We start from the raw sequence: 24,758 nt of genomic DNA on the forward strand, positions 1-24,758 counted from the left end.
TATCCCCTCACTTCCCTTGGTCATTGCTTAGCAAGGCTGTACCTAGCTGTTACTTTGAACTGCTCTGTCAAGCCGTTCTACTCCATGATCCTATTTGCTGTTCTTCTCTAAAGTCCTTCCAGCTTGTCAATAACTTTCTGGTATTGTGGGCCTAGCACTGACAGCAGGGGTTGATGTGGGATTTATATCTGGCAGGGGTGTAGCGCTGACAACATTGAAACAGGGGATACCTAGCTAAGTGTGAGCAGGGGTGAGTCCCCACCTAGCGGCTAGAGTCTGTGGCAGCACCCCCGACTAGCAATAGGAGTAGGGGGAATCCAGGGCCTCTCACTGCACTGGGTTCTGACCAAGAAGCCTTCTTGGGCGCCGAAAGGAAGGCATCTGCTGTCTGTGGTCCAGCTAATGTTGCCCATGGGTCTCTTCCTACTGCTCTGTCGTTCCTTGGGGCAACGTTGTGCCTTGCGGTTGATCCCTTGCAACCCAGCCCATGGGCCTGTGCAGCCTGGGGAGTCCCGGCTTTGTGCCGCACTCCTCCTGCGGATAGCCTCCTGGCATAACCGCTCCGTAGCAGTGAGTTCAAGTCTGTCTTTCTCCATCTGCCACCCTGCTGTGCTGAAGAGGCTCCCTGTTAAACCCCTTCTCCAACTGGGGCATGGCCAGCAGGTGTGCTGGGGTGGGGCTTCCCATGCTCAGAGTTGTTGCTGCACCCTTTGCTGTCCAGTGTGGGCTTTATCCATCCTATGGAATGGAACTTCATTCACTGTTTTTTAAATGGTCTAGCCAACCGTTCAAAGAGGATGTTCCTTGTAATCATCTCTGGGAATCCTAGTTCTTGGGACACCACAAGGAAGCGCCTCAATTAATTATTCTCTTCTACCAATTTACAGAGCCACACTGTACCTCGCCCTACAGCATAGGGAGAATGATCCATGTGAACAGAACCACAATAATTCTCTGCACAATCATGTACCAAGCTACACTCCTGGAGTTGCAAGAGTTATTGTTAAGCATTTTATTTCACTGCTTATAGTAGTTCCAAGGCTCCTAACAGCTCCTGTTTGGAGCAGTAAATCTGCTGAAAGGCTGAGCATATTAAAGCCCCAGGCAGCAGTTGCTTGGCTCCTGATGTAGGTTTTGTTCACGCACCACAGGCGGAGGTCCTTGCAGAAAGCACATCTATGGAGGAATAAAGATCTGTAAATATGCTGCCAAATGGCCCTTTTGTCCTCACTGTGCTTCTAGAGAGGGGGAGAAAACAATTAAAGCCGTTGCAGAATCCCCCGACCCCCATCTATCTGCTCCCCAACACCAAACTCTCAGACTCTTCTATATTTCTGGTTTGATCTGAGAAGTTCCGAAGGGGAAAACATGCAGCATGATTTATTTAGTGTCACTGCAATGCAGAGAAGTGGAATAGTGACAAAGAGCCCAATGCTGCAAGGTGGCGATTGTATCCTATGAGGTGCAGAGCATCCTCTGATCCCATTGGTCAAGATACCCAGCAGCTTGCAGAAGCCATCCTAAAGAAAGAAAAGGAGTACTTGTGGCACCTTAGAGACTAACCAATTTATTTGAGCATGAGCTTTCGTGAGCTACAGCTCACTTCATCGGATGCATACCGTGGAAACTGCAGTAGACATTATACACACAGAGACCATGAAACAATACCCCCTCCCACCCCACTGTCCTGCTGGTAATAGCTTATCTAAAGTGATCATCAAGTTGGGCCATTTCCAGCACAAATCCAGGTTTTCTCACCCTCCGCCCCCCCCCCCCAAACTCACTCTCCTGCTGGTAATAGCCCATCCAAAGTGACCACTCTCTTCACAATGTGTATGATAATCAAGGTGGGTCATTTCCAGCACAAATCCAGGTTCTCTCACTCCCTCACCCCCCTCCAAAAAACCACACACACAAACTCACTCTCCTGCTGGTAATAGCTTATCAAAAGTGACCACTCTCCCTACAATGTGCATGATAATCAAGGTGGGCCATTTCCAGCACAAATCCAGGTTTTCTCACCCCCCCACCCCCATACACACACAAACTCACTCTCCTGCTGGTAATAGCTTAACTAAAGTGATCATTAAGTTGGGCCATTTCCAGCACAAATCCAGGTTTTCTCACCCTCCGCCCCCACCCCCCACAAACTCACTCTCCTGCTGGTAATAGCCCATCCAAAGTGACCACTCTCTTCACAATGTGTATGATAATCAAGGTGGGCCATTTCCTGCACAAGTCCAGGTTCTCTCACCCCCTCACCCCCCTCCAAAAACCACACACACAAACTCAGTCTCCTGCTGGTAATAGCTTATCAAAAGTGACCACTCTCCCTACAATGTGCATGATAATCAAGGTGGGCCATTTCCAGCATAAATCCAGGTTTTCTCACCCCCCCACCCCCATACACACACAAACTCACTCTCCTGCTGGTAATAGTTCATCCAAAGTGACCACTCTCCCTACAATGTGCATGGAGAGTGAGTTTGTGTGTGGTTTTTTGGAGGGGGGTGAGGGAGTGAGAGAACCTGGATTTGTGTTGGAAATGACCCACCTTGATTATCATACACATTGTGAAGAGAGTGGTCACTTTGGATGGGCTATTACCAGCAGGAGAGTGAGTTTGTGGGGGAGGGGGCAGAGGGTGAGAAAACCTGGATTTGTGCTGGAAATGGCCCAACTTGATGATCCCTTTAGATAAGCTATTACCAGCAGGACAGTGGGGTGGGAGGGGGTATTGTTTCATGGTCTCTGTGTGTATATAATGTCTACTGCAGTTTCCACGGTATGCATCCGATGAAGTGAGCTGTAGCTCACGAAAGCTCATGCTCAAATAAATTGGTTAGTCTCTAAGGTGCCACAAGTACTCCTTTTCTTTTTGCAAAGACAGACTAACACGGCTGTTACTCTGCATCCTAAAGAAAGGGATTCAATTCTAGCAGTTAGAACAAGGAACAGGGAATTAGGATCCCTGCATTTAAGACTTCCTGTTTGGCATTGGGCAAATCACTTTGGCTCTCTGTTCCTCAGTTTACCCCTCTGTTAAAAGAGTATAATAGTTACTTACCTCTGACTGGTCTTGTAAGGCTTAATTCTCATTAAGGTGCTTTGAGATCCTTAGATGAGAGGTGCTATCAAACCGCAAGAAAGATCTCACATTTGCACAGTTAGGTCATTGATTCTATATAGTTTATTTCAAAATGTGGCCAGTTAAAGAAGAAAAGACGTCAGAAAAAATTATTACCAGGAAGAAAGAAACACTCTTCAGTGAAATAAAGTCACCCTATATTGCAATCTCAATTTTTTTTTGGGAGGGACCAGTTTGACATGTGGGTGTGGGATGTGATAATCTCACAGGTTTGCCCCCTGTTAAAGATCAAAGTCATTTTCTAAAGAGGTTGGAGGGGTTAAACCTAAATTAGGGAGTTTGAGTGATAAGATTTCAGAGTAGCAGCCGTGTTAGTCTGTATTTGCAAAAAGAAAAGGAGTACTTGTGGCACCTTAGAGACTAACACATTTATTTGAGCATAAGCTTTCGTGAGCTACAGCTCACTTCATAGGATGCATTCAGTGGAAAATACAGTGGGGAGATTTATATACATAGAGAACATGAAACAATGGGTGTTACCATACACACTGTAACCAGAGTGATCACTTAAGGAGAGCTATTACCAGCAGGAGAGCGGAGGGAGGGGGGCAGAGAAACCTTTTGTAGTGATAATCAAGGTGGGCCATTTCCAGCAGTTGACAAGAACGTCTGAGGAACAGTGGGGGGTGGGGGTGGGGGATAAACATGGGAAAATAGTTTTACTTTGTGTAATGACCCATCCACTCTCAGTCTCTATTCAAGCCTAAGTTAATTGTGTCCAGTTTGCAAATTAATTCCAATTCAGCAGTCTCTCGTTGGAATCTGTTTTTGAAGTTTTTTTGTTGAAGTATTGCCACTTTTAGGTCTGTAATCGAGTGACCAGAGAGACTGAAGTGTTCTCCAACTGGTTTTTGAATGTTATAATTCTTGAAAACTTATTTGGTGGAGTTTAGCTCTCCAAGATTTTGATTTCGACATCCAGTACATCTTAGGAGCTTCTAACAAAGTGGCTGATGCACTCTCCCGTGAAAGTTTCCCAGAAAAAATCAACTGGTTAAAATCGCCCTTGAGATGTAGAAAATATTGTTAGTCTTTATGTACTCGGTAGTATATTTAGAGGTGCATGTGTCTTATTAACTCTGTTTTTTCCTAGAGCTCCAGGAAGAAATCCCAGCCAGCGTTTCACCCTATCTGTGATTTGGGGGGCGTTTCATAAATATAAAGGGAAGGGTAAACACCTTAACTGAATGGATCCGATGAAGTGAGCTGTAGCTCACGAAAGCTTATGCTCAAATAAATTTGTTAGTCTCTAAGGTGCCACAAGTACTCCTTTTCTTTTTGAGTGATAAGAGTTTCTTGGAAAAAGTTGGGTTCTTTTGTATGTCACCTTTACTTCCAGGAGGAGAGAAAAGACCCTGATTGTTATCAGCAGGTATTCCAAAGTATTCTAAAAACAGATTCCAGAAAGTCTTTTACTTTCAGGCTGAAAGGAAAAAGCTCTTGAGTGGGAAAGGGAGGTTCTTTGGCTAGAATTCGATAGCTCTTTGAAAGGGGAAGAATGTGCACAGGAGCGTCCGGTCTCAGACAGCAGGAAGCATCATAAAGTATTGAATTTCTCTCAGAAAAAAAGATGATTCTCCTCGTATCAGAGCAAAGCTGCAAAAGAGAATAATCTCTAATCATATCTAGTACAGGAAACAATGTCTTTGCTTTTGCATCCATGCCACATACGTAAAGTTCTCATCCCTGTTTTGATCTATAGACATCAATTTTTAAAGAGATCACTGGAGTCAGACAGACATGCAAGTGTGCAGCAATAACATAGGGGCACAATCCTACAAGGCACTAAACTCCTCCTGAGAGATGCGGAGCACCTCTCCCCAATGAGAAATTGTGGATCAGACCCATCCTGACCAGATCATATAGGAAATCATGGCCTTCCTAACCAAACTCCATTTTTCAGCATTCAGTATGTGGGGATGAACGAAAAAGGATGCAGGGCACACAGCACACCAGCCCTGCAGATTGCAAACACACACTGATATGTATAGAGCTGCTGATGTGCAATGAACTTTTTCAAGAAAAATAGTTTTGTGTTAGCTTGTTTTAAGTGGGCAGCAGTGACAGGCGCTGGACTGTACGCTCAGATTCTCACACAGGCTCCCTCATTATAGCGCTCCTTGGCTTTCAGTCACCTTACACTCATTCGTTTAACAACACTCATTACAGTCACCTTCTCTTTTCTTTTTTAACGCTCAGAATTCTCACTCCCCACAGGAGGGCCTTGTAATGAGGATGGAATATATTCTTAATTAATTATTCAGGGGGCCATTAGAAGTTCTCAGCCCAACCAATTCCTGTTGCGAACACGTGTCAAACTCCTGAACTCCCTGAAGTGGCATCAGGGTACAGGGCCAGATCCTCAACTGAGCTAAATTGGATTGGGTCCAGAGAAGACAGTTAAGATTTCAGATATGAACAAATCTATTGATGGCAGAGAAATGCACTTACATTGTCAAGGGGGTGTATTCAGTTCTACAGCTGGATCTGCCTACATGTAACTGTAAATTATTCTCACTTTCTCTGCTGTCCCTTGAGAAAGAGTTTGGCGCAGGAACAAGTAAACACCTTTATTAATAAATAATAATGATAATTAAAAATGAAAAATCCTGGACATGCAAGCTAATTATTTGTCATGTGCCTGCTCAAAGCCCTGCCATGTAATTCACTCTGCATACAATACAACAGTCAGATATGGAACAGTGAGAGGCAGCATCGTCTAGTTAGTACTGTCCAGGGCTGGGAATCAGGAGTCATGAGTTCTCATCCCATCTCTACTAATCACTTACTGTGGGACCTATGGCATAACATAGGAGCAGACATATCAGCTCAGGCTAGTGGTCCATTTAGGCCAGTAACCTGTCTCTAACAGTGGTCAATACCAACGGCTTCACAGGAGGGGGCAAAAAAGCCCAAGGTAGGCACTTATAGCTTCTTCCCAACCACCCTCAATTTGGGCTTGGCGTATACCTTGAAGCTAGAGGTTACACCTTCCAGAACTCCTTACTATTGTAACTGAGGTCACTTAATCTCTCTGAGCCTCAGTATTGTAAAATGGTGATAACGATACTGACTTGCAGCTGTAAAGTGCTTTGTGATTTTAGATAAAATTACTATGTAGGTGCCAAATTATAATATGCAGCTCACCAACATCTACATATAGTACATAATGACACAGAGAGTTATTGCTTGGGCTGGATTACATTGTGCAGACATGGAAATCAAGCCGAGTCACTGAAAAAAAAGAGAGAACAATCTACTGTCCAGCCAACCAGCTCCTGCTCTAGATTACTGCAGTATTGCCCACCAAATTAACATTCACCGAAAAGGGCAGAAAGAGAATTCCCTGAACTGCATGTTAATCACCTCCAGCCACCCGGTGACCACAAAGAGAAAGATCCCTGGCAGTACTATGGTGAGAATACAGGCCTGCTTTGCACAGAAAGCAAACCCATTTTATATACAGCGCTTTCTCTTAGCAAAAACACACAGCAGGTAAAATATACACAATACCCTGAGCTTTTAAAAAAAAAAAAAAGCAGCTGTTTAAGTGTTTTAAAAGCAGTGTGTGTATATATATATATATATATTTATTTTCCCTCCAGTTCGGTAACAATTTACAGGGATGATTTAGTGACATGTATGAAGTTACTCAAGTGTGCAAATGAAGTGTTTACAGGATAGCAGCCCATTTGTTTGGGGAAGGACAATAACAGATATCCCAATATTAACTAATTAACTGATTCTGGTTTTCTGCTGCATTGTTTATTTTGTTTCCTCATTCTCCTACCCAATCCACACCATTTCTCTCTTTAGTCCACCTGCTGTGTCCTGTCTGACACTATGCCTCGTCTATATTCCAAAGTTTTACTGATATCACTATTTCAGTTATGTTTGTGATTTTTTTTAAACTGATACAGAAGCCCTAGTGAAGACACAGTTATACTGGCATGAAAGTGACTTATATTTGTATATTTATTCACCTTCTCATACTGCATCCACACTCGGGGGGTTGTACCACCTTAACTATACCAGTGTAGTTAAAACACTACACCTTTTAAGTGTAGACAAGCCCCTAGACTGTGAGCTCTCTGCGGGAGGGACTGTCTATGTTGCTAATTGTCTGTACTGTGCCTAGCACAAGGGGGCCCTACTATACATAAATACTAACTCTGGAAAGAAATACATTCTAAAATAGCCACTTCTGAAAAGTGTTGTCACTGTTTCATTCTGCAGAACTTGTTAAAGAAAATGCCTGGAAGGGTTAACATGGTCTAGAGAGGAGACTACTGAGGAAATGATGACTTGAGTTAAATATTAAACAAAACGAAGCCATTCCTTCCTAGACTAGAGTATATGACATACAGCTTCTGATCTCATCCGCTTCGCAGTAAAAAAGAAAATCAATTCTAGTAACAATCAATACAACTGCACAGAGTAGCAAGCAGCTATAACTATGCAGAAAATAAGTACAGCACCAATCTGTTAAAGTGACTGAGGAAATCTGCTTTTTCCAATTGGGAAGTAAATGACCAAACCAGATTAATGAACAGCTGATTGCAGGTTGTCTGAACAAGGCTGTTTTCAGATTAGTACTACTGCTTTATCATTATTGGTAGTGTTCGTTTATGGGAGAGGTCACTGAAGTCTCAAGTGGTATGACTGCATGGCAATTTGCTGTTCAGATAATTCACAATAGTTTTCCATTGTCACATGTTTACAGCGAGCAAAAAAAAACAGACCAACCAAACTGTACTGTAAATTTGCTATCAGCCTGCTGGGAAGACACAAATCTGAGTGTTAAAACAAAATCTCTGTAATCTCCCTAATCTCTAGAGTCAGGCATCCGTAGTAATCATTCTGAAAAACAATGGGGACTGCAGTATACTGTCTCCAAAACATTAAAATGGTACATACATATTGTAAACCAAAAATAAAAATCCTCAACCAATCCTATGTCCTAAACTTTTGAAGCAACATGTTACAAGGCAACTTTTTTTTAACAGTTCCTGATATAAAATCTAATGTCAGACAAAAATAAAGTACCAACAGGTGATCACAATGAAAACAAAGGCCTGGTATATGCCACTTACCCTTACGAAAAAGTGCTATGTACATGCCAAGCATTATTCTTAACCTAATGCTGCTCCTCTTGAATTTTTTTGCTTGGCATTATTTAACTTGGCTATTTAGGAGATCACACTCCCTACTTTGTTTGAGGTCCACCAGTTCAGTGATGACTGCTGTTATGATGTAGCTCACAGCAACCTGGACTGACATGCTTCCTAAGAAGAGCAAAATGAGAGGCACAGATGCAGCCCTTTCTGCAAAGTCAGACGGGGTTTTCCCTGTGGAGTCCTCTTTGGTAAGGTTTTCTACAGTACACACATGCGGTAGCAGACCAGACTCTGAGGTTCAATTCGGATAATCTATCTTTGAACAGTAAAGTATATCTTGCATTATAATAATTCATTACATAACATTTCCAAATGCGATTCTGCTGGCATCTGAGAGTCATGCAGCCTGGTTGATCTCTTTTGTTGATATGATTCTAAGAACAGAGCAGAAGCACTGCTGCCTGCAATGAACTTTTCCAAACTTATCTGTATAAGATCAGGGATGGGAGACACAAAAATAAAGAAAGGGCAAGATTTCCAAAAGGTAGTTGTCTAAAAAGTGTACCCTATTGCTTCTGATCTGAGGTCTGCTTCTAGGGGAATGGAAAGTGCCACAGTCACCAGCAACAGGGAGTCCTTGCCTAAAATATTTTCCAGATCACATCTATACTAGAGTGTGCATGAAGAAGGTCTGTTTAATCTAAATCTAGCTAAGCATTTATACCTTGCGGTCAGATAACCATGGCATCTGATAGCCTTACACAAGCCTCAAAATCCTTCACATGATCTAATCTAGTTCTCTCCTGAAGACGTCTGAGTTCTTTTCTTGTAAGACATGCAACCCCCTTTCCATTTCCTTCTTCTACCTTCTCCTTTCTTTTTTGTTGTGAAAGAACTCAGCAAAAAAAGTCAGTTTTGCATTGAATGAAATCAACATGATCTACAGTCATGCTTACCTCCACCAGAAGACGTGTCCATAGTCTTGGGCAGCTTCCAAGAAAGCTCTGTCCTTTCCCACCTTTCCACATAAACCCTGAAGGTTGACGGTTTCAGAGATCCTGTAGAATGTGGCTGCCAAGAGAGACTGCGGTCTCAGAGAGATGCAGACTCTTAGATAATTTGGGCCAATGCCACAGAGAGCCTCAAAGAGAACAAATGAGACCTTCAATATGGCCTATACATGGTTAACGTAGTGGGTGGATATATTCTTGGTAACTGACACTGCTGAAGAGTTTGAATGCTGCAGACTGCTCCACAGTTGACTTGCTCACTCCCAAGTATAATGGGAGGCAATAATGCAGCCTAGAGGTCATGAAGGCAGGGATCACTGTAGCCAAGACATCCTTCAGCAAAGCAGGTTAAAGCTTTTTAGCCAGTCACAGATGGAAGAAGTCATTTTTAGAAGCTACATGACACGGAATGAGGTTCTTAGCATTAAGAACTTTGTTTTCCCATTGGAAGGTTCTCTGAGTTTCTCTCATCCCTCATGAAATGTTACTGCAGTATTTTACAATAAGGGTCAAAAACACTACAGCTTTTACAAGATACTTTTTTATTACGGAACAAAATTCAAGACAGTGGTATCAGACATTTTTTAAACGAAGAAACCAGATCAATAGTGAAGTGAAAACTGCTTATTACTGGCAGTGCCACCTCTGTAAAAGCATTTTCAAGAACTCACCTATCTTCCCACCTTTTTTCCACCAAGAGATTAGATGCTCCAAGAACTCTCTCTTCCCCCCACTTCCCGGCTGCTAAGTACAGACAATTTGCAATCTGGATCATGCCAAGTACCATACATGTTAATGGTTAAGGAGCAGGCTGATTCAAATAACATCCGGGTACCCTTGTTAAACCATTCAATTCACATCTCTGGCTGTGAGACCCAAGGTTCACTGCCCAATTTTCTCCCCACTACCTTTCTGAAACTTCTCCGCCACACATATTGATGGAGCAATCAAATGGGAAAACCAAACTTGCCCTAAGAAATTGTGTGCAATGGGGGGGGGGACGGGGGGAGAGAGAGGGGCAGAGTAAAGGGGTTTGGGAAGCAGTAGATGGAGGTTTCCATATTGAATGGTAGAGAGAATCTTGCAATGTGCCCCAGCCAGGGCCATAATAAGAGAGGAGATGTCATCTTTCCCCAAGAGGCTCTAGGTACTACCTCAGTGCTCTCTCACAGCAGGAAGCAGCCTGTACTCCCCTACTTGTGCAATGTGATTGGTGAACATCACAGCACCCTTTCATCATGTAAGGATTGGAGTCCCCAGGTGGCAGCATTGCCTGAACTTGGCTGTGCCAAGGAATAATCACTGCTCTGGTGAAATTTTTGAAAAAGCCCTTTCACTGAAGTAGTCCCTAATGAGAATTCTAAAAGGGGCAGAGATTAAAAATAGGCAGGAATCGAATGAAATGTAATACAATTAAGGACCCCTGCTCTTTAAAAAGATTATTGTTTAAAGATCACCAAGTAGGTTCTTCTGTTGTGTAAATGACTCCTACTCTGTTTGCCTTGTAGAAAAAAAATCTAGCATATTGTCTTTATAATCAAATTATTTAGATAGTGCAACAGTGATTTAGATTAGAATTTGTTTATACCGCTAAGTCTGTTGAATAACGAAATTACAATGATCTCTCCATTCATTTCCCATCTGTGCTAATTGCTGGGTTCTTCTGGTTGAGTATGTTTACTGCACAGTAGTCTCGTGATGGGGTATAAAGCAATGTTGGATGGTTCTTAGTGCACTGCTTTTACTGCCCCCTTCCCTGAAGGAGGCAACGTTCCTTGCAGAGCCAACAAATTTGTAAGTTACCTGGAAGACCATATTAAATATCATTACAGGCAAGAACAAGCGCTCGCATGACAGTCTCTGCCTCTGAGTGCTTCATCAAGTATTTATCAGACCATTTAAAAATTTCAACAAGCCTCCAGTGTCATTCCACTGCCAAAATTTGCTTATTATCATGAAAGAAGTAAGCATCCAATAAAGTGACTGAACTAGAAAGGGGTCCGTCAAAGATCAGCTTTCTCCCTCAAAGGTCACAGCTTTCAGTGGATGACTTCTGTTAGGAAGCACAACATTATGGGAGTTCAAGTACCTGCATGTTCCTGCTTTTCAGGGCCTTTTAATAATGAGTACTTCCCTCTTCCACCTCCAAGTGATATCAATCTTTGGCTGATGATGCGGGTGATGGAAATTTTTGCCATAGTACACACGCTAGGAACACTAATTTGAAGCAGGCACTTTGTATGTGAAACACATGCAGCTAGACATGTTAAGAGGATATGCTCTCTTTGGTTTGGTCTGAGTACAGCTAGGCCCACACCAATGGCCACATCCAAACACCCAGCACTCTGAGAAAGTTCTGATTTCCATCCAGAGCCACATTTCACATCTATCCTTTCCTTTATAATAGGCCAAACCAAAATCCAAGCACAATCAACTTGGGTCAGGATCCAAACTTTGCAGGTATATTTCATGAAAGTTTTTCTTGACGCAGAATGTGCCCTTTTTATAAGAAGGGGGAGAAAAGAAAGAGTGAACAATTTTTCTATGTGTTTTGCTTTACTCATTACGTGGATGGAAAACCCTGTCAACACAGAAATAATGCCAAGTGTTTACACTATAATGGAACCCAGGGACCAATTAACAACACAGAAAACCACCAGGCAGAGTATTTCTTAATGTAACAGGAGGGAAATCTTACATTATTGCTCCCCCCCGCCCTTTCTTAAAATAAAGGACAAATGCTTTGCCAACAATTTCTCAACGGTAATCTTTATGATCTGAAAGTTCTACCACTGCCCATTTATGAAAAGGCTTCCAAACTCTATGCTTCGCCACAAAATCCCTTTCTTTCTTTACAAAAAAACATCCACAGTAATTGTGACTGTCAAAGCAGGGATTTTAGAATCTACCCTCCACTCCCAGTTCTTGTACTGCCAATTCCTCTATGGCTCGATGAAGGTGGTGCACCTCGACCTGAGTCAGAGTCCTCTCCAAGTGCCTGTAAGTGATACGATAGCAATGGCTGACCTTCTTTGTCCTGGAAAACAAACAAAAAGAGGACTAATACACATGCATATACAAACACACACACCACAGCACACCTCCCCATCTGCACACTTCCCCATTAGTTGTTGTCTTGCCATCTTATTTTATTTTTATTGCTTAAATTATCAATGTAATGGCAAAATACACAATGCAGACAGCCAGGACTGAATGTAATTTAAATCTACACAGAGGATTTAAGTAAAATCCATTTCATAATCTCACTTGTTTCTGTGATGGATCGTCACCTCACTTTTCACCTACCGCCATTCCGCCATGTTGAAAAAGTATTTTGGAGAAACTAAGGAAGTGTTATTTACTCCTTCTCATAACACAAGAACTAGGGATTACCAAATGCAATTAATAGGCAGCAGGTTTAAAACAAACAAAAGGAAGTATTTCTTCACACAACTCACAGTCAACCTGTAGAACTCCTTGCCAGAGGATGTCGTGAAGGCCAAGACAAGAAGAGGGTTCAAAATAGAACTAGATAAGTTAATGGAGGATAGGTCCATCAATGGCTATTAGCTAGAATGGACAGGGATGGTGTCCCTAGCCTCTGTTTGCCAGAAACTGGGAATGAGCAATAGGAGATGGATCACTTGATGATTACCTGCTCTGTTCATTCCCTCTGGGACATCTGGCATTGGGCAGTGTTAGAAGACAGAATACTGGGCTAGATGGACATTTGGTTTGACCCAGTATGGCCGTTCTTATGTCATTATGTACTTGACTGCTGAATAAAATATGTGTCAGCTTGACACATGCCCTGTGTATGTCACTGTGCTGACATTCCAATGGAAAGTGAAGACAAAAGAACACGACAGTGGAAAGATTAACACTGACACCTAGGAAAACAAGGGGTTTCGCTCACTTTATCTCAGTCTAATGTGTCTTGCAGTTTCAGAAGCAGGAGAACAACTGGCAATCTTACAGTGCTAGCAAATAACGCTGTTAGTCAGGGTGAGATGTTCAACAAATCTCTAATCCATGTTGCTTCAGCTCAGTTGTAGCAACCACTAGTAGCTCCAGCTAGAAGGGGTGTTAGTGCTTTTCCAAACACAAAGAGCAAAACATGTATTTTTCAGTCCAGATTATTATTTTTATTTCAGATCATTAGGAAAACAAAGAAAGAACAAATGTAAAGTCTCCACATGAGACAATAGGACAGAGAAAGAAATGTGCCTAGCAAACCCTTACGTTCTGTATCTCAAATGAAAAATAAAATGGCAGCTGCTTCACAGCTGCTTTTGTAAAGACTCCCTTGTATTTGAAGGTGCAGTACATAGAAAACAGAATGACATCTCCTTTCATTTATGTAGCTACCTACACCACAGTAAGCAGCAGTAGCGCATAGTGTCCTGAGATCGTGGAGCACAGAACATACTTCCACAGCAGTGTACCACGTGTGCTTTGGTAGTTGGGCATATCACCAGCAATCCAGAGAGACCAAACAGCAGTTTATGATTACACTGTTGGAAAGGAATTGCAACAATGGAACTGACAGTATTATTATACGTATCAACTAACACCTTAAATTAAACTCAAAGATATCAGAAAGTAGAAGAGGAAGGCACTTGAGCGTCCCCCAGTTTCAAAAGTTCTGACAGTTGTGAAGAGGGGAAGAAAAGGAAAAAGAGGGGAGAGAGAGATGGGTGGAGGGCATGACAGAAATCAGAAATATACTGTATGACAGAGGTTTACAAACTGTGGGGCATGTCGGAGGTTATCGGGGGAGGGGTGTGAGGACCTGACAGGGCTGTGCTGAAGGGCCAGGGTCAAGAGAGGTCTCTGTCCAGCAGGGGAAGTGGACAGGGGTTTCTGCTATCTTGCATTTTGCAGCTTCAATAATAACTGTATGTAATGTGTTTTTCAGACCCTTGGCAGAAAGGCTCTTTAAAACTGATGTAATTCTGGCCCTGATCCTGAGGCCTGGAAAGTGTATCACATTAGAAAATGTGTAACCATGTTTTAGCTAATATGATGTGATCACAACTTTGCTCTTAGCGTGGAAAAGGGCAAGTGTTTAGAAGCATAACTGGTCGTAGTTAACCCTAGGGTTTAAAACCTCCCCCCACCTTATTTTGGATTCCATGTCCTTATGCTGTCTCCTCTCTCCATTCAAGCTCCTCTCCCAATGCAGATGAGCAGTTCCTTCATGACACAGAGACATGAAAAAGCTTTTTATGGGTGTCACAGAAGAAGCGTGTCTTCAGGAGGGATTTAAATGAGGAGAGGATAGTGGCCATGCAGAGCAGCTCAGGCATGGTGCTTTGTTAGCTAGAATTGAAGCTGGGAATTAGTGTGAGAGAAATAGGAGAGGGGCTGAATTGTAGAGGAATCACAGTTATTGTGGTTGATTTAAAAAACATTAAGATCAAACAATGATTCAAACAAAGAAGTAACTATTAAGATGTGACTGGTATCACACTGATAATTTTGCTTGTATGTTACACGTCTTTCCCCATCTTTTTAGCTGGGATTATTGGGAGATTGTTACTAACTAGGAGTAGAATGATTTTTCAAAAATGTTTGTTCAATCGGAGATGCACAATAAACTTCAGAAAGCTGAGCCTCCTGCCTAATTAAGTCCACCCTGAATGCAATGCTGTAGCCAGCCCCATGTTAGAGTCTGTAGATCTATATTTCAAACAACTAAAAATTTAAGCCACAGAACTGGGACAGCAGCTTCGCTAGGTAAACAAACATAGAAGATTAACACTGAGTGCAGTGGACATTATTTACCTAAACTGCACTTTCAGACAATCCCATACGGTTTACAATCACACAGCCTCTTTCTCCTTTCATTAGGATTTAATTGATCTTATTGTCACACTCGACTCTGCACCAGCCTGCAGCTGTCAGGTAACGAATCACAATAAATACAGGGAAGCACTGCTCAAAGTAGCAAGAAGACAGTGATGTATTCTGATGCCACAAGAGAAAACATGGATGCACTCAATGAATAACACTGAAGTGAAACAGTATCTAATATTTTTGCATGCATTTTTGGTGGGAACAGCTTTGCCTCATGGACTATGGCTTTTTGGGAATTGGAGTTCCCCAGTGTTACAGTCACAAGTTAGTTTCACTGCATGCAACCAACCTGCAGGTATATTTTACTCTCTCTCTCTCTCTCTCTCTCTCTCTCACACACACACACACAGAGAGAGAGAGAGTGTGTGTAAGGGACCTGATTCTTCCCTTACTCACTCAGGAATAACCTTATTTAAGTCAATGTGAAACCAGTGTGAGATCAGAATCAGGGCAAAGGACTATCAAAACCTAGAATAAAAAAAGCATCTTAGGCAATCAATGCCAGCATTCGTTCCCCTAATGTGGAGTCCCTGCCACAGACGTCCACTGAAGGATGTTTTAAGTACAAGCTGGAGAACTGTATCTGACCCAATAAACCACCAACAGCAAACATCTGCAAGAACAGCAGCTGGATAGCCTGACCCAGCAGTTAGACAAAAATACAACACAGAGCAACCCAAAAAGACTGCGGAAAGAACGAATGCCTGGGACTGGACAAAGCACTGTTTATCAACATGCAACACTGCAACAAGAAAAACCTCTCAGAAGTTTGAGATGGATGGGAGATAAAAGTACAACAGTGAGCAGGGAAAAAAGCGTTTAACAACTATATTCTACTTTCTTTTCACAGGTTTCAGAGTAACAGCCGTGTTAGTCTGTATTCGCAAAAAGAAAAGGAGTACTTGTGGCACCTTAGAGACTAACCAATTTATTTGAGCATAAGCTTTCGTGAGCTACAGCTCACTTCATCGGATGCATACTGTGGAAACTGCAGAAGACATTATATACACAGAGACCATGAAACAATACCTCCTCCCACCCCACTCTCCTGCTGGTAATAGCTTATCTAAAGTAATCACTCTCCTTACAATGTGTATGATAATCAAGTTGGGCCATTTCCAGCACAAATCCAGGTTTTCTCACCCTCCGCCCTCCCACTCACAAACTCACTCTCCTCCTGGTAATAGCCCATCCAAAGTGACCACTCTCTTTACAATGTGTATGATAATCAAGGTGGGCCATTTCCAGCACAAATCCAGGTTTTCTCACCCCCCCCTTTTTTCCAAAAACCACACACACAAACTCACTCTCCTGCTGGTAATAGCTTATCCAAAGTGACCACTCTCCTTATAATGTGTATGAAAATCAAGGTGGGCCATTCAAATCCAGGTTTTCTCACCCCCCCTCCCCCCCCCAAAAAAACCCCACACACACACAAACTCACTCTCCTGCTGGTAATAGCTTATCCAAGGTGCCACTCTCCCTACAATGTGCATGATAATCAAGGTGGGCCATTTCCAGCACGAGAAAACCTGGATTTGTGCTGGAAATGGCCCACCTTGATTATCATACACATTGTAAAGAGAGTGGTCACTTTGGATGGGCTATTACCAGCAGGAGAGTGAGTTTGTGTGTAGGGGGGCGGAGGGTGCTTAGTACCTCTCAGGACCAGAGCTCACCAAGAGCTCAGCTTGAAAGTATTACTCAGCCTAGCCAAAGTTTCTTTCCCCCCTCACTCTACTCACTTCTTTTAGGGCCGGAGTGTAAATAAAAAATCCCAAAGATACAGTAGGAAACGTTACAGACAACAGATAATTGTTCCTTCCACTCAGCTTCATGCTTTCAAATCACATACACCACAACCGTAGTACACATAACTGGTGTATGTTGTATTATAAAATTTACAATTGACAAATAGTGCTCTTTGCTAGGAACAACATCATGGAAAATGGCAAAAGCCTTGTGTAATATACCATGCTGTCAACAGCAAATAATTCAATTACCATAGTCATATGGATGCGGAATACAGCAACCAGTAATTCACTGAATAAAAGGCCTTATCCAAAGATGCGCTCTCATCAGTCCTTTCATATATAGATAGCCCATGTCACATTGTGTCCTACAGCGTATTTTGAAAAGTGGCCACATTTTCGTTTATTTGAAGTGAACTTGATGCTGGTGAAAGACCCTGGACGGAAAGCTCTAGAAAATAAAGTTCTCTATTAAATCCATAGACCGTACCACATGGGGAATGGGCTTGGAAGCTGCTATTGCACTGTCCTTCCAACTGCCTACCAGCCTTGGTAGTCCTGTCTCCAAGGGTGTTTGTTCCACAGCAGCTTGGTTGAGACTGCCAAATGAAGCTGATGCTTGTGGTTGTAATTTTTTTTTAGTGAGGCAGATACTTATCTTCGAGGATAGAGGTTCTCAAACTGGGCGGTGGGTCCCCTTTAGGGGAGACACGGAATGTATTCTGGGTGTGTGTGAGAAGCTTTAGGGGAAAAAAGAATTACTGCACACATTTTACCCACTGCAGTGGATAAGTAGCAAAGCTGATTCCTCCAGACAAACAGGTCCTCAGATGGTACTGTACATTTTGATGGCTTTCTATTAAGCTTGCATAGCATTATACAAAGTTGTTACCATCTGTACATTACTCTGTTTGCTATAAAATGGTGCGGACATTTAATTGTGAGTGTCAACCACAACTGCAGTTTTGATTTTGCTCTTATTACAATGGATTGTTGACTCTGTTTGAATCAATGCCTTACTGTTTTTAATATTTAGTAAGTGTTGCATGTTGATTTTTTTTATTGGTATATGTACTTGTGTGGCAGAGGTAAGTTTGAGAACCACTGTACCAGGAACTAGATTGAGATTATTAACAATTCATTTCACAGCCTTTAGTCAGATAATGACTTTTTCCTCACTACTAACCTGGGCTAGATTTGAACTGGTGATCCAGAGATGAGTGTTCTGTACCTCATTACCAATCTCTGAGCCTCATAATCTCTCAGTTTAATTTTCTTCTAAATCAAGATCTTAATATAGAGTTAAATTTCAAATACTGTGTCCTAAATCAATAGGCAGGTTATTAAGAGACAGAAAGAAAATATGTTATGGGTTCCAACAGCAAAACACATTTATGCCTAATGTTGTGTCTAGTTAAGCTAATGGGAACTAACCAAAAATTCTGACAGGTTTCAGAGCAAATACTCACATACTCAAATACAGAAGCAAATATTCACCAACATGTACACACCACACAACAAAAACACTAACCCAAGAACCAATCTCGGCAACAAACCCTGTTGGCAACTCTGTCTGCATATCTATTCAAGGGACACCATCATAGGACCTAACCATATCAGCTACACCATCAGGGGCTCGTTCACCTGCACATCTACCAATGTGATATATGCCATCACGTGCCAGCAATGCCCCTCTGCCATGTACATTGGCCAAACTGGACAGTCTCTACGCAAAAGAATAAAAGGACACAAATCAGACATCAAGAATTATAACATTAAAAAACCAGTAGGAGAACACGTCAATCTCTCTGGTCACTCGATTACAGACCTAAAAGTCACAATATTACAACAAAAAAACTTCAAAAACAGACTCCAACGAGAAAGTGCAGAACTGTTTTCAAACTGGACACCATCAAATTAGGCCTGAATAAAGACTGGGAGTGGATGGATCACTACAAAAAGTAATTTCCATCTGCTGATACTCACACCTTCTTGTCAACTGTTTGAAATGGGCTACCTTGATTGCATTGGCCTCATTAGCACTACAAAAGTGATTTTCCCTCTCTTGGTATTCACCCCTTCTTGTCAATTGTTGAGAATAGGCCATTTCCATCTTAACTGAATTGGCTCGTTAGCACTGACCCCCACACTTGGTAAGAAATTCCCATCTTTTCATGTACTGTGTATTTATACCTGCCTACTGTATTTGCCACTCCATGCATCTGATAAAGTGGGTTTTAGCCTACGAACGCTTATGCCCAAATAAATTTGTTAGTCTTTAAGGTGCCGCATGGACGCCTCGCTGTTTTTGCAAAAATTCTGAAACTTTTTAGCTCCTCAATCATTAATAAACAAAACTTCTATACAGTCATAAAGATGGGTCTGAACTACAGTCTAGTATGGGAACACAATGAAGTTGAGGAAGTTTTGATCTAGACTTTCCATGTCTATACAGCCGTAGCATTTAAAGAGTTAGATGCTGAAACAAGAGACAGAGAGGTTCTTGCATTATAATAAAAAAGCCACTTTACTAGAACACCATCTGTATGCCCTAGAGGAGAAAGACACTCAGTTGCCAGACTGATTCATTGAAAGTCTGGTAGAGCAATACAACCATCTGGTGTCCACAACCATCAATGTTTTGACCTTCTTTCCCCATCTCTATAGATCATCATGGTTTATGGAAACTGTCAGATGAAACAGGAAGCCAGACAGCTACATCATCATGGTGAAAAATCCATTCCATAATACACAAACAAAAGCCAAAGGAATTCTTGTAAATATATAGCAAGCTGTGCAAGAAGCTAAAAGAACCTTCTTTCTCCTTGGTGTAATGATGACCACCTGACCTATACTGTGTAGAACACTAACTTATCAACCCTGATGCCTCAGCCCATCCTCAGATCCAAGCACCTCGCTCTGTAAAGAGCTCTCATCCTTCTTTGCTGAAAAATTAACTGAATTCCTATAATCCCCATGATGGCCTTGCATGAATGAATTAGACCTGATGCAAAAAACAGGAACCATGAACTATGGAGTTTCATAGACTCATAGAACTGTAGGGTTGGAAAGGACCTCAAGAGGTCTCCTAGTCCATCTCCCCAGACTGAGGCAGGATTAGATAATCTAGCCCCTCACTGACAGGTGTCTGCTCCCTCACACCAAAGGAAAATATGAAACTCTGAGGGATGATCAAGCCACTAACTGTGACACAGACCCTTGCCAATCATGGATGGCAAAAGTCAGTGAAGAGCACTTATGCTTGCTTCTGAATAAAATAACCAATCCTTCCATTGAAGGCAATCCACCAACGACCCTGAAGCAATACTCAGACCCGCTCTCAAGCAGCCAATGCTGGATTCTACAACCCACACCAGCTACCAGTCCATCTCCAATCTCCCTTTCCTAGGAAGGTGTGATGCATGGCGAGAAAGGGTTAAGCATCCTGCAGGCTAAATGACACAGAGTCAACCTGTAGAGACATGTTTGAACAGTATATAAATGGTAATTAGGGCCATTCCATGGTAGATAGGCTAGAACTCTGAAATACAAACCTATATTGTTAGAAATTAGAGGTGATACTAATTGTATGTGTGTAGTCATATGTTAGCCATGTAAACAGACAGTTCCTTGTCTGGCACTATAGCTATTGATTCAGAGATCAAAAGGGTATATTAACATTTAAATGAACTGTAAACACAGGATATCGCTGTATTTGTCTCTCTTTGAAATGTATAGCAAATCACCTGATAATGATGGAAACTGGGCAATTGTTTTATGTTAATCTGTGTAAATAATTACCGGGAATGCTTAGGAAATAGGTCCGCTTCAAAGTCTCCATAATAGCCTACTGTTCGCCGAAGAACTCCAACCTGTCAAGAGAAGGCCTGGAATTGTGTAAAAGACCCTTGGGTCCTGATCCTGTCATCTCAGACCTGCTTGATGCTTCATGCAGGGGAAGCTTAAGTCATAAGGCTGAGATCCCAGTCCTAAACTGGAACACCCTGAACATGAAGATTGGACTATAACCTATGAACTAATTCTGAAATAACTTTTTGCAACTACAATGCTCGCCATCTCTAATGTGAATTCAATCTCAAGAACTGTACTCATGTCTGCATGTATACTGATCCTTTAACCAATACATTCTCTCTTTTCTTTTTTCATAATTTTTAGTTTAGTTAATAAGAATCGGCTGTAAGCGTGTATTTGGGTAAGATCTGGAAAATTCATTAACCTGGGAGGTAATGTGTCTGATCCTTTGGGATTGGTAGAACTTTTTTATATGATGAATCAGATTTTAAGTAATCCTCATCATATTTGACTTGGGTGTCTGGGTGGAGGCCTAAGGCTGGGTTATTTTAAGGGAACTGTGTTGTTGGCTTCCGGGTAATCAGTGAGGTGTTACAGAAGCTGTTTTGGGCTGGCTTGGTAAATCTAAGTATTGGAATATCCACCAGCTTTGGGGATTGTCTGCCCCATTCTTTGCAGTTCACCTAAATGAGTGACATCAATTGGGGACCCCGGTCACAGGTCACTGATTAAGTGGAGCTGATCAAACTCCAATAGCATTTGACTCATGCTGACACCAAAGAATCCACTGCATCTGGATTTACACTCGGATGTTGCTGGGATGGCCCAATTGGACTAACTTCAGGTCACTCTGAACTGGGTTGAGTAAGAGCATCACTACAAAACTCCAACATGAAGCACCTCCTGAGGGGGAGGGAAGAAAGAAAGAAAGAAAGAAAGAAAACACATTGGCACCCTAAAACCTCCAACTGCTCACCGTCCAGTTCTGGACCCAGTTCAAAATACTCGTCTTAATCTATAAATACTCACAATAGGATAGAATCTCAATGCCTTAGAGTCTGTCTTTCCATCAATAATTCATACTACTGTAACCATCAGACACAACGAAGGTGAGGTAGAAGCGGCAGAGAGTTTACAGGGAACAGCACTATGTTATGGCACTCACTTTCAAAGAGATAAGGATGTGCCCAAGTCTGCTATGCTCAGAACATGATGTAAGGCCCCATCTTTCCTTCAAGCCTTTTCACCATGACAGGGATGAAGCATTACAGGCTGTGTGATAGTAAAACAGAAAGAAGGAGAAGAGAACTTTCCAACAAAAATATACACATCACAATATCCACTGGAATAACAGCACCATAGTGGCAAAGAGAGGAGTGTTCTTTGGTTAAAGTATTTGGGACCCTTAATTTTGAACTAGAACTATATAACACAAGGACTGGATGTTGGGAGAGAGGGAGAGAGAAAGGGGATGGATGGAAAGACAGATCCACCATTCAGTTGCAGACAAGACAGAATGAGAGATTGTATGTGCAGCTCACAGTTTCATTGAGCTTCACTTTTCCCTAGGGCTGGTAAAAAACTGTTTTGACTGAAAATTGGGTTTTCAACAAAATTTAATTTTTTATGTAAAGTGTCTGCATGCTAAGAGAAAAAATCGATTTTTTAAATCAAAAACCATTAACATCTGAAATCTGAAAAATATTTGTTAAAAACGGAAGTATTCTGATTTGGATACAGTGCTACAATGCCTCATGGGAGATGTGGTTCAGTTACCTCATGCTCTCATTCTCCTCTCTGGTCCGGGCCCTTTGGGTGGACTACATTTCCCATGATCCACAGCCAGTTACTTCCACAGTACACCACCTCCTCTCTCCAAGAGGGGAGACTGTGGTGCATCATGGCAAATGTAGTCCATGGCAGGAAGCCCAGTCTATAGAGTAGAATAAGAGCATGAACTACAACTCCCATGAGGCACACTGGCCGTGTCCTGAATTCAAACACTTTGGGTTTTAGCCAAAACTTTTCTTTTTCAGATTTTCACAGAAAAATCAACATTTTCCATGGAGGGGAGGAATGACACCATTTTTTGACCAACTCTCCTTTTCCCAAGTCTGGTTTCCTGTCACATTTCCCTCAGGTTCCTAAATCCCAACTAGATATGGATTGGATTGTTGCACATGCATGGAAGTCTATGACCCTACTGGGAGCTCTGGCAGGCATTGTGCTGAGTGCTGGTAGCGCACAACCACTTCACTACTCTAAGAGAGGATGCAGTGCCCCCTCCTCTGTGCATTCAGCCAGTGCTATTGGCTGGTACAGAGGTACCAAGGCTCACAACCCATTTGCAGAAGTTAGTGATAGCAGTTACACTAGCCCTGCAGAGTTCTTGCACTCCTTGAGCACACACAGACACCATGTTTACCTGCTCCCAGTTCAGGGGATGCAAGTGAGAGAAGGGGAGAAAGATGCCTTGTAGCTTCTATCTCTACACACTTGTGCAGAGGACCGAACACGGTTTGATCCTGTGAAAATAGCAACAACAATTATCCTATCATTGGACATCAGGGCAGCTCAAAACTCTCCAACTGTTGGCAAATGAATTACCATCTACATGGACCCAAGAGTGACATGCTTTCTCAACAATCAGAACAAATCTTACAAGAGAGATGGAACTGGACTCTTCTAAATGCTGTATGAAGCATTTATAGTAAAAACGTGGAGTGGGATACTTTTTTTTAGTCTGTTTCATAAAAGATCAAAGAAAAAAGGTATAAATATTTAGCAGGAGGTTGGATTTTTTCGTCAACTCCATGTTAATACTAAAGGCTACAAAAAGTATTACTAAAATTAATCTTGCTGTCAAGTTAAAAATGTATCTGATAAAGGACTAAAAAGGGAATTTATAAGAGGAGTGAAAACACTTCATCCTCCTCAGAAGCCAGGCTGGATCAGTGTGACAGCAGGTGCTCAGACATTTTCTATTAAACAAAACTCCATCACCTCGTTAACTCTGGAAACCAAATTCCAAGCTTGAAGAGAGTTCTGCCAAAAAGTGTCCTGTAGTAATAAATTAAAACAAAATTTGGTCACTTCCAACAATATAAAAACAATAGTTCTCTTGTGACCAGAAATGGGGTGCCCAGCCTGATCAAAAACAGACAATGACTGACAGTTACAGGCATCACAGATGCACAGCTTTTGTGAAATGGAGATAGATAAGAAGGCAACTATGCTCAGATGCCACCACAGAACAAAGTACTATACGGCCAAACCATTCCTTTAAGACCATCAGTAATGTGAACAGTAAGTGGAGAGCAGTAGTACACACTAATACACAAAGGGTATTTCATACCAATCACAGCTTTGTTTGTGAATGATCTTAACGGGCTTTCCACTCTGGGGCCTTTGGGCACTTCTGCAATATAAATAATACCTAATCAGATGAACCAGGTTTAATTGGACAAAACCTATCAACATCACGCCCCATAGTGCGAACCAGTGCACAAGAATTTAGGGAGAGCTGTCTATTGTAGGTACTTATATCACCCTCATCGCCACAATATCTGAGAACTCACGATCTGTAATGGATTTATCTCACAACACCTCTGTGAAGTGCTATGTCCCCCCCGGCTTTTTTCTTTTTAAATTACATATTAGAAGGAACTAAGCCACAAAGAGACTAACTGACTTGCACAAGGTCACACAGAAAGCAGGGACTTGAACCACGGACTCCCAAGTCGAGGCTAGTGCCCTAACCACTGGACTATGCTTCCTCTCTGTCAGCTGTAAAGCACCTCATGAACAAAATGGGTTGTTGTGTGGGCATAGTCTACCCATGTGCAATAGACAAGGGATAAGGAAAGCGATATACTAATCAAACGTGTGATTTTTGCAAGCGTCATGCAAATTCCATTCTTTAAAATTGACCATGGGGGCAAATAAGGGCTGGTGGTGGTGGAGATGAAGGACAAGATGAGCTAACATGAGCATGATAGTAGGGAGAGGAAGGAAGGGACTTGCAAAGTGAGGAAACACTCAGGGTACATCTACACAGCCA

The 24,758-nt window shown here is 42.1% G+C and overlaps 1 protein-coding gene across 5 annotated transcripts in view; it reads right to left on the reverse strand.

Moving 5' to 3' along the window:
* Positions 1-9,835: 9,835 nt before the first annotated feature.
* FARS2 (phenylalanyl-tRNA synthetase 2, mitochondrial) overlaps positions 9,836-24,758 on the reverse strand; it is a 361,394-nt gene continuing 346,471 nt past the window's right edge. For all 5 annotated transcript variants that reach the window (XM_077810682.1, XM_077810684.1, XM_077810683.1 and 2 more), the window contains one exon: positions 9,836-12,312. In XM_077810682.1, coding sequence (XP_077666808.1) covers positions 12,174-12,312 — 139 coding nt within the window. In that variant the 3' untranslated portion in view covers positions 9,836-12,173. The remainder of the gene's footprint in view (positions 12,313-24,758) is intronic.

This window comes from Eretmochelys imbricata, chromosome 2 (assembly GCF_965152235.1).
Source record: "Eretmochelys imbricata isolate rEreImb1 chromosome 2, rEreImb1.hap1, whole genome shotgun sequence".
Taxonomy (NCBI): Eukaryota; Metazoa; Chordata; order Testudines; family Cheloniidae; genus Eretmochelys; species Eretmochelys imbricata.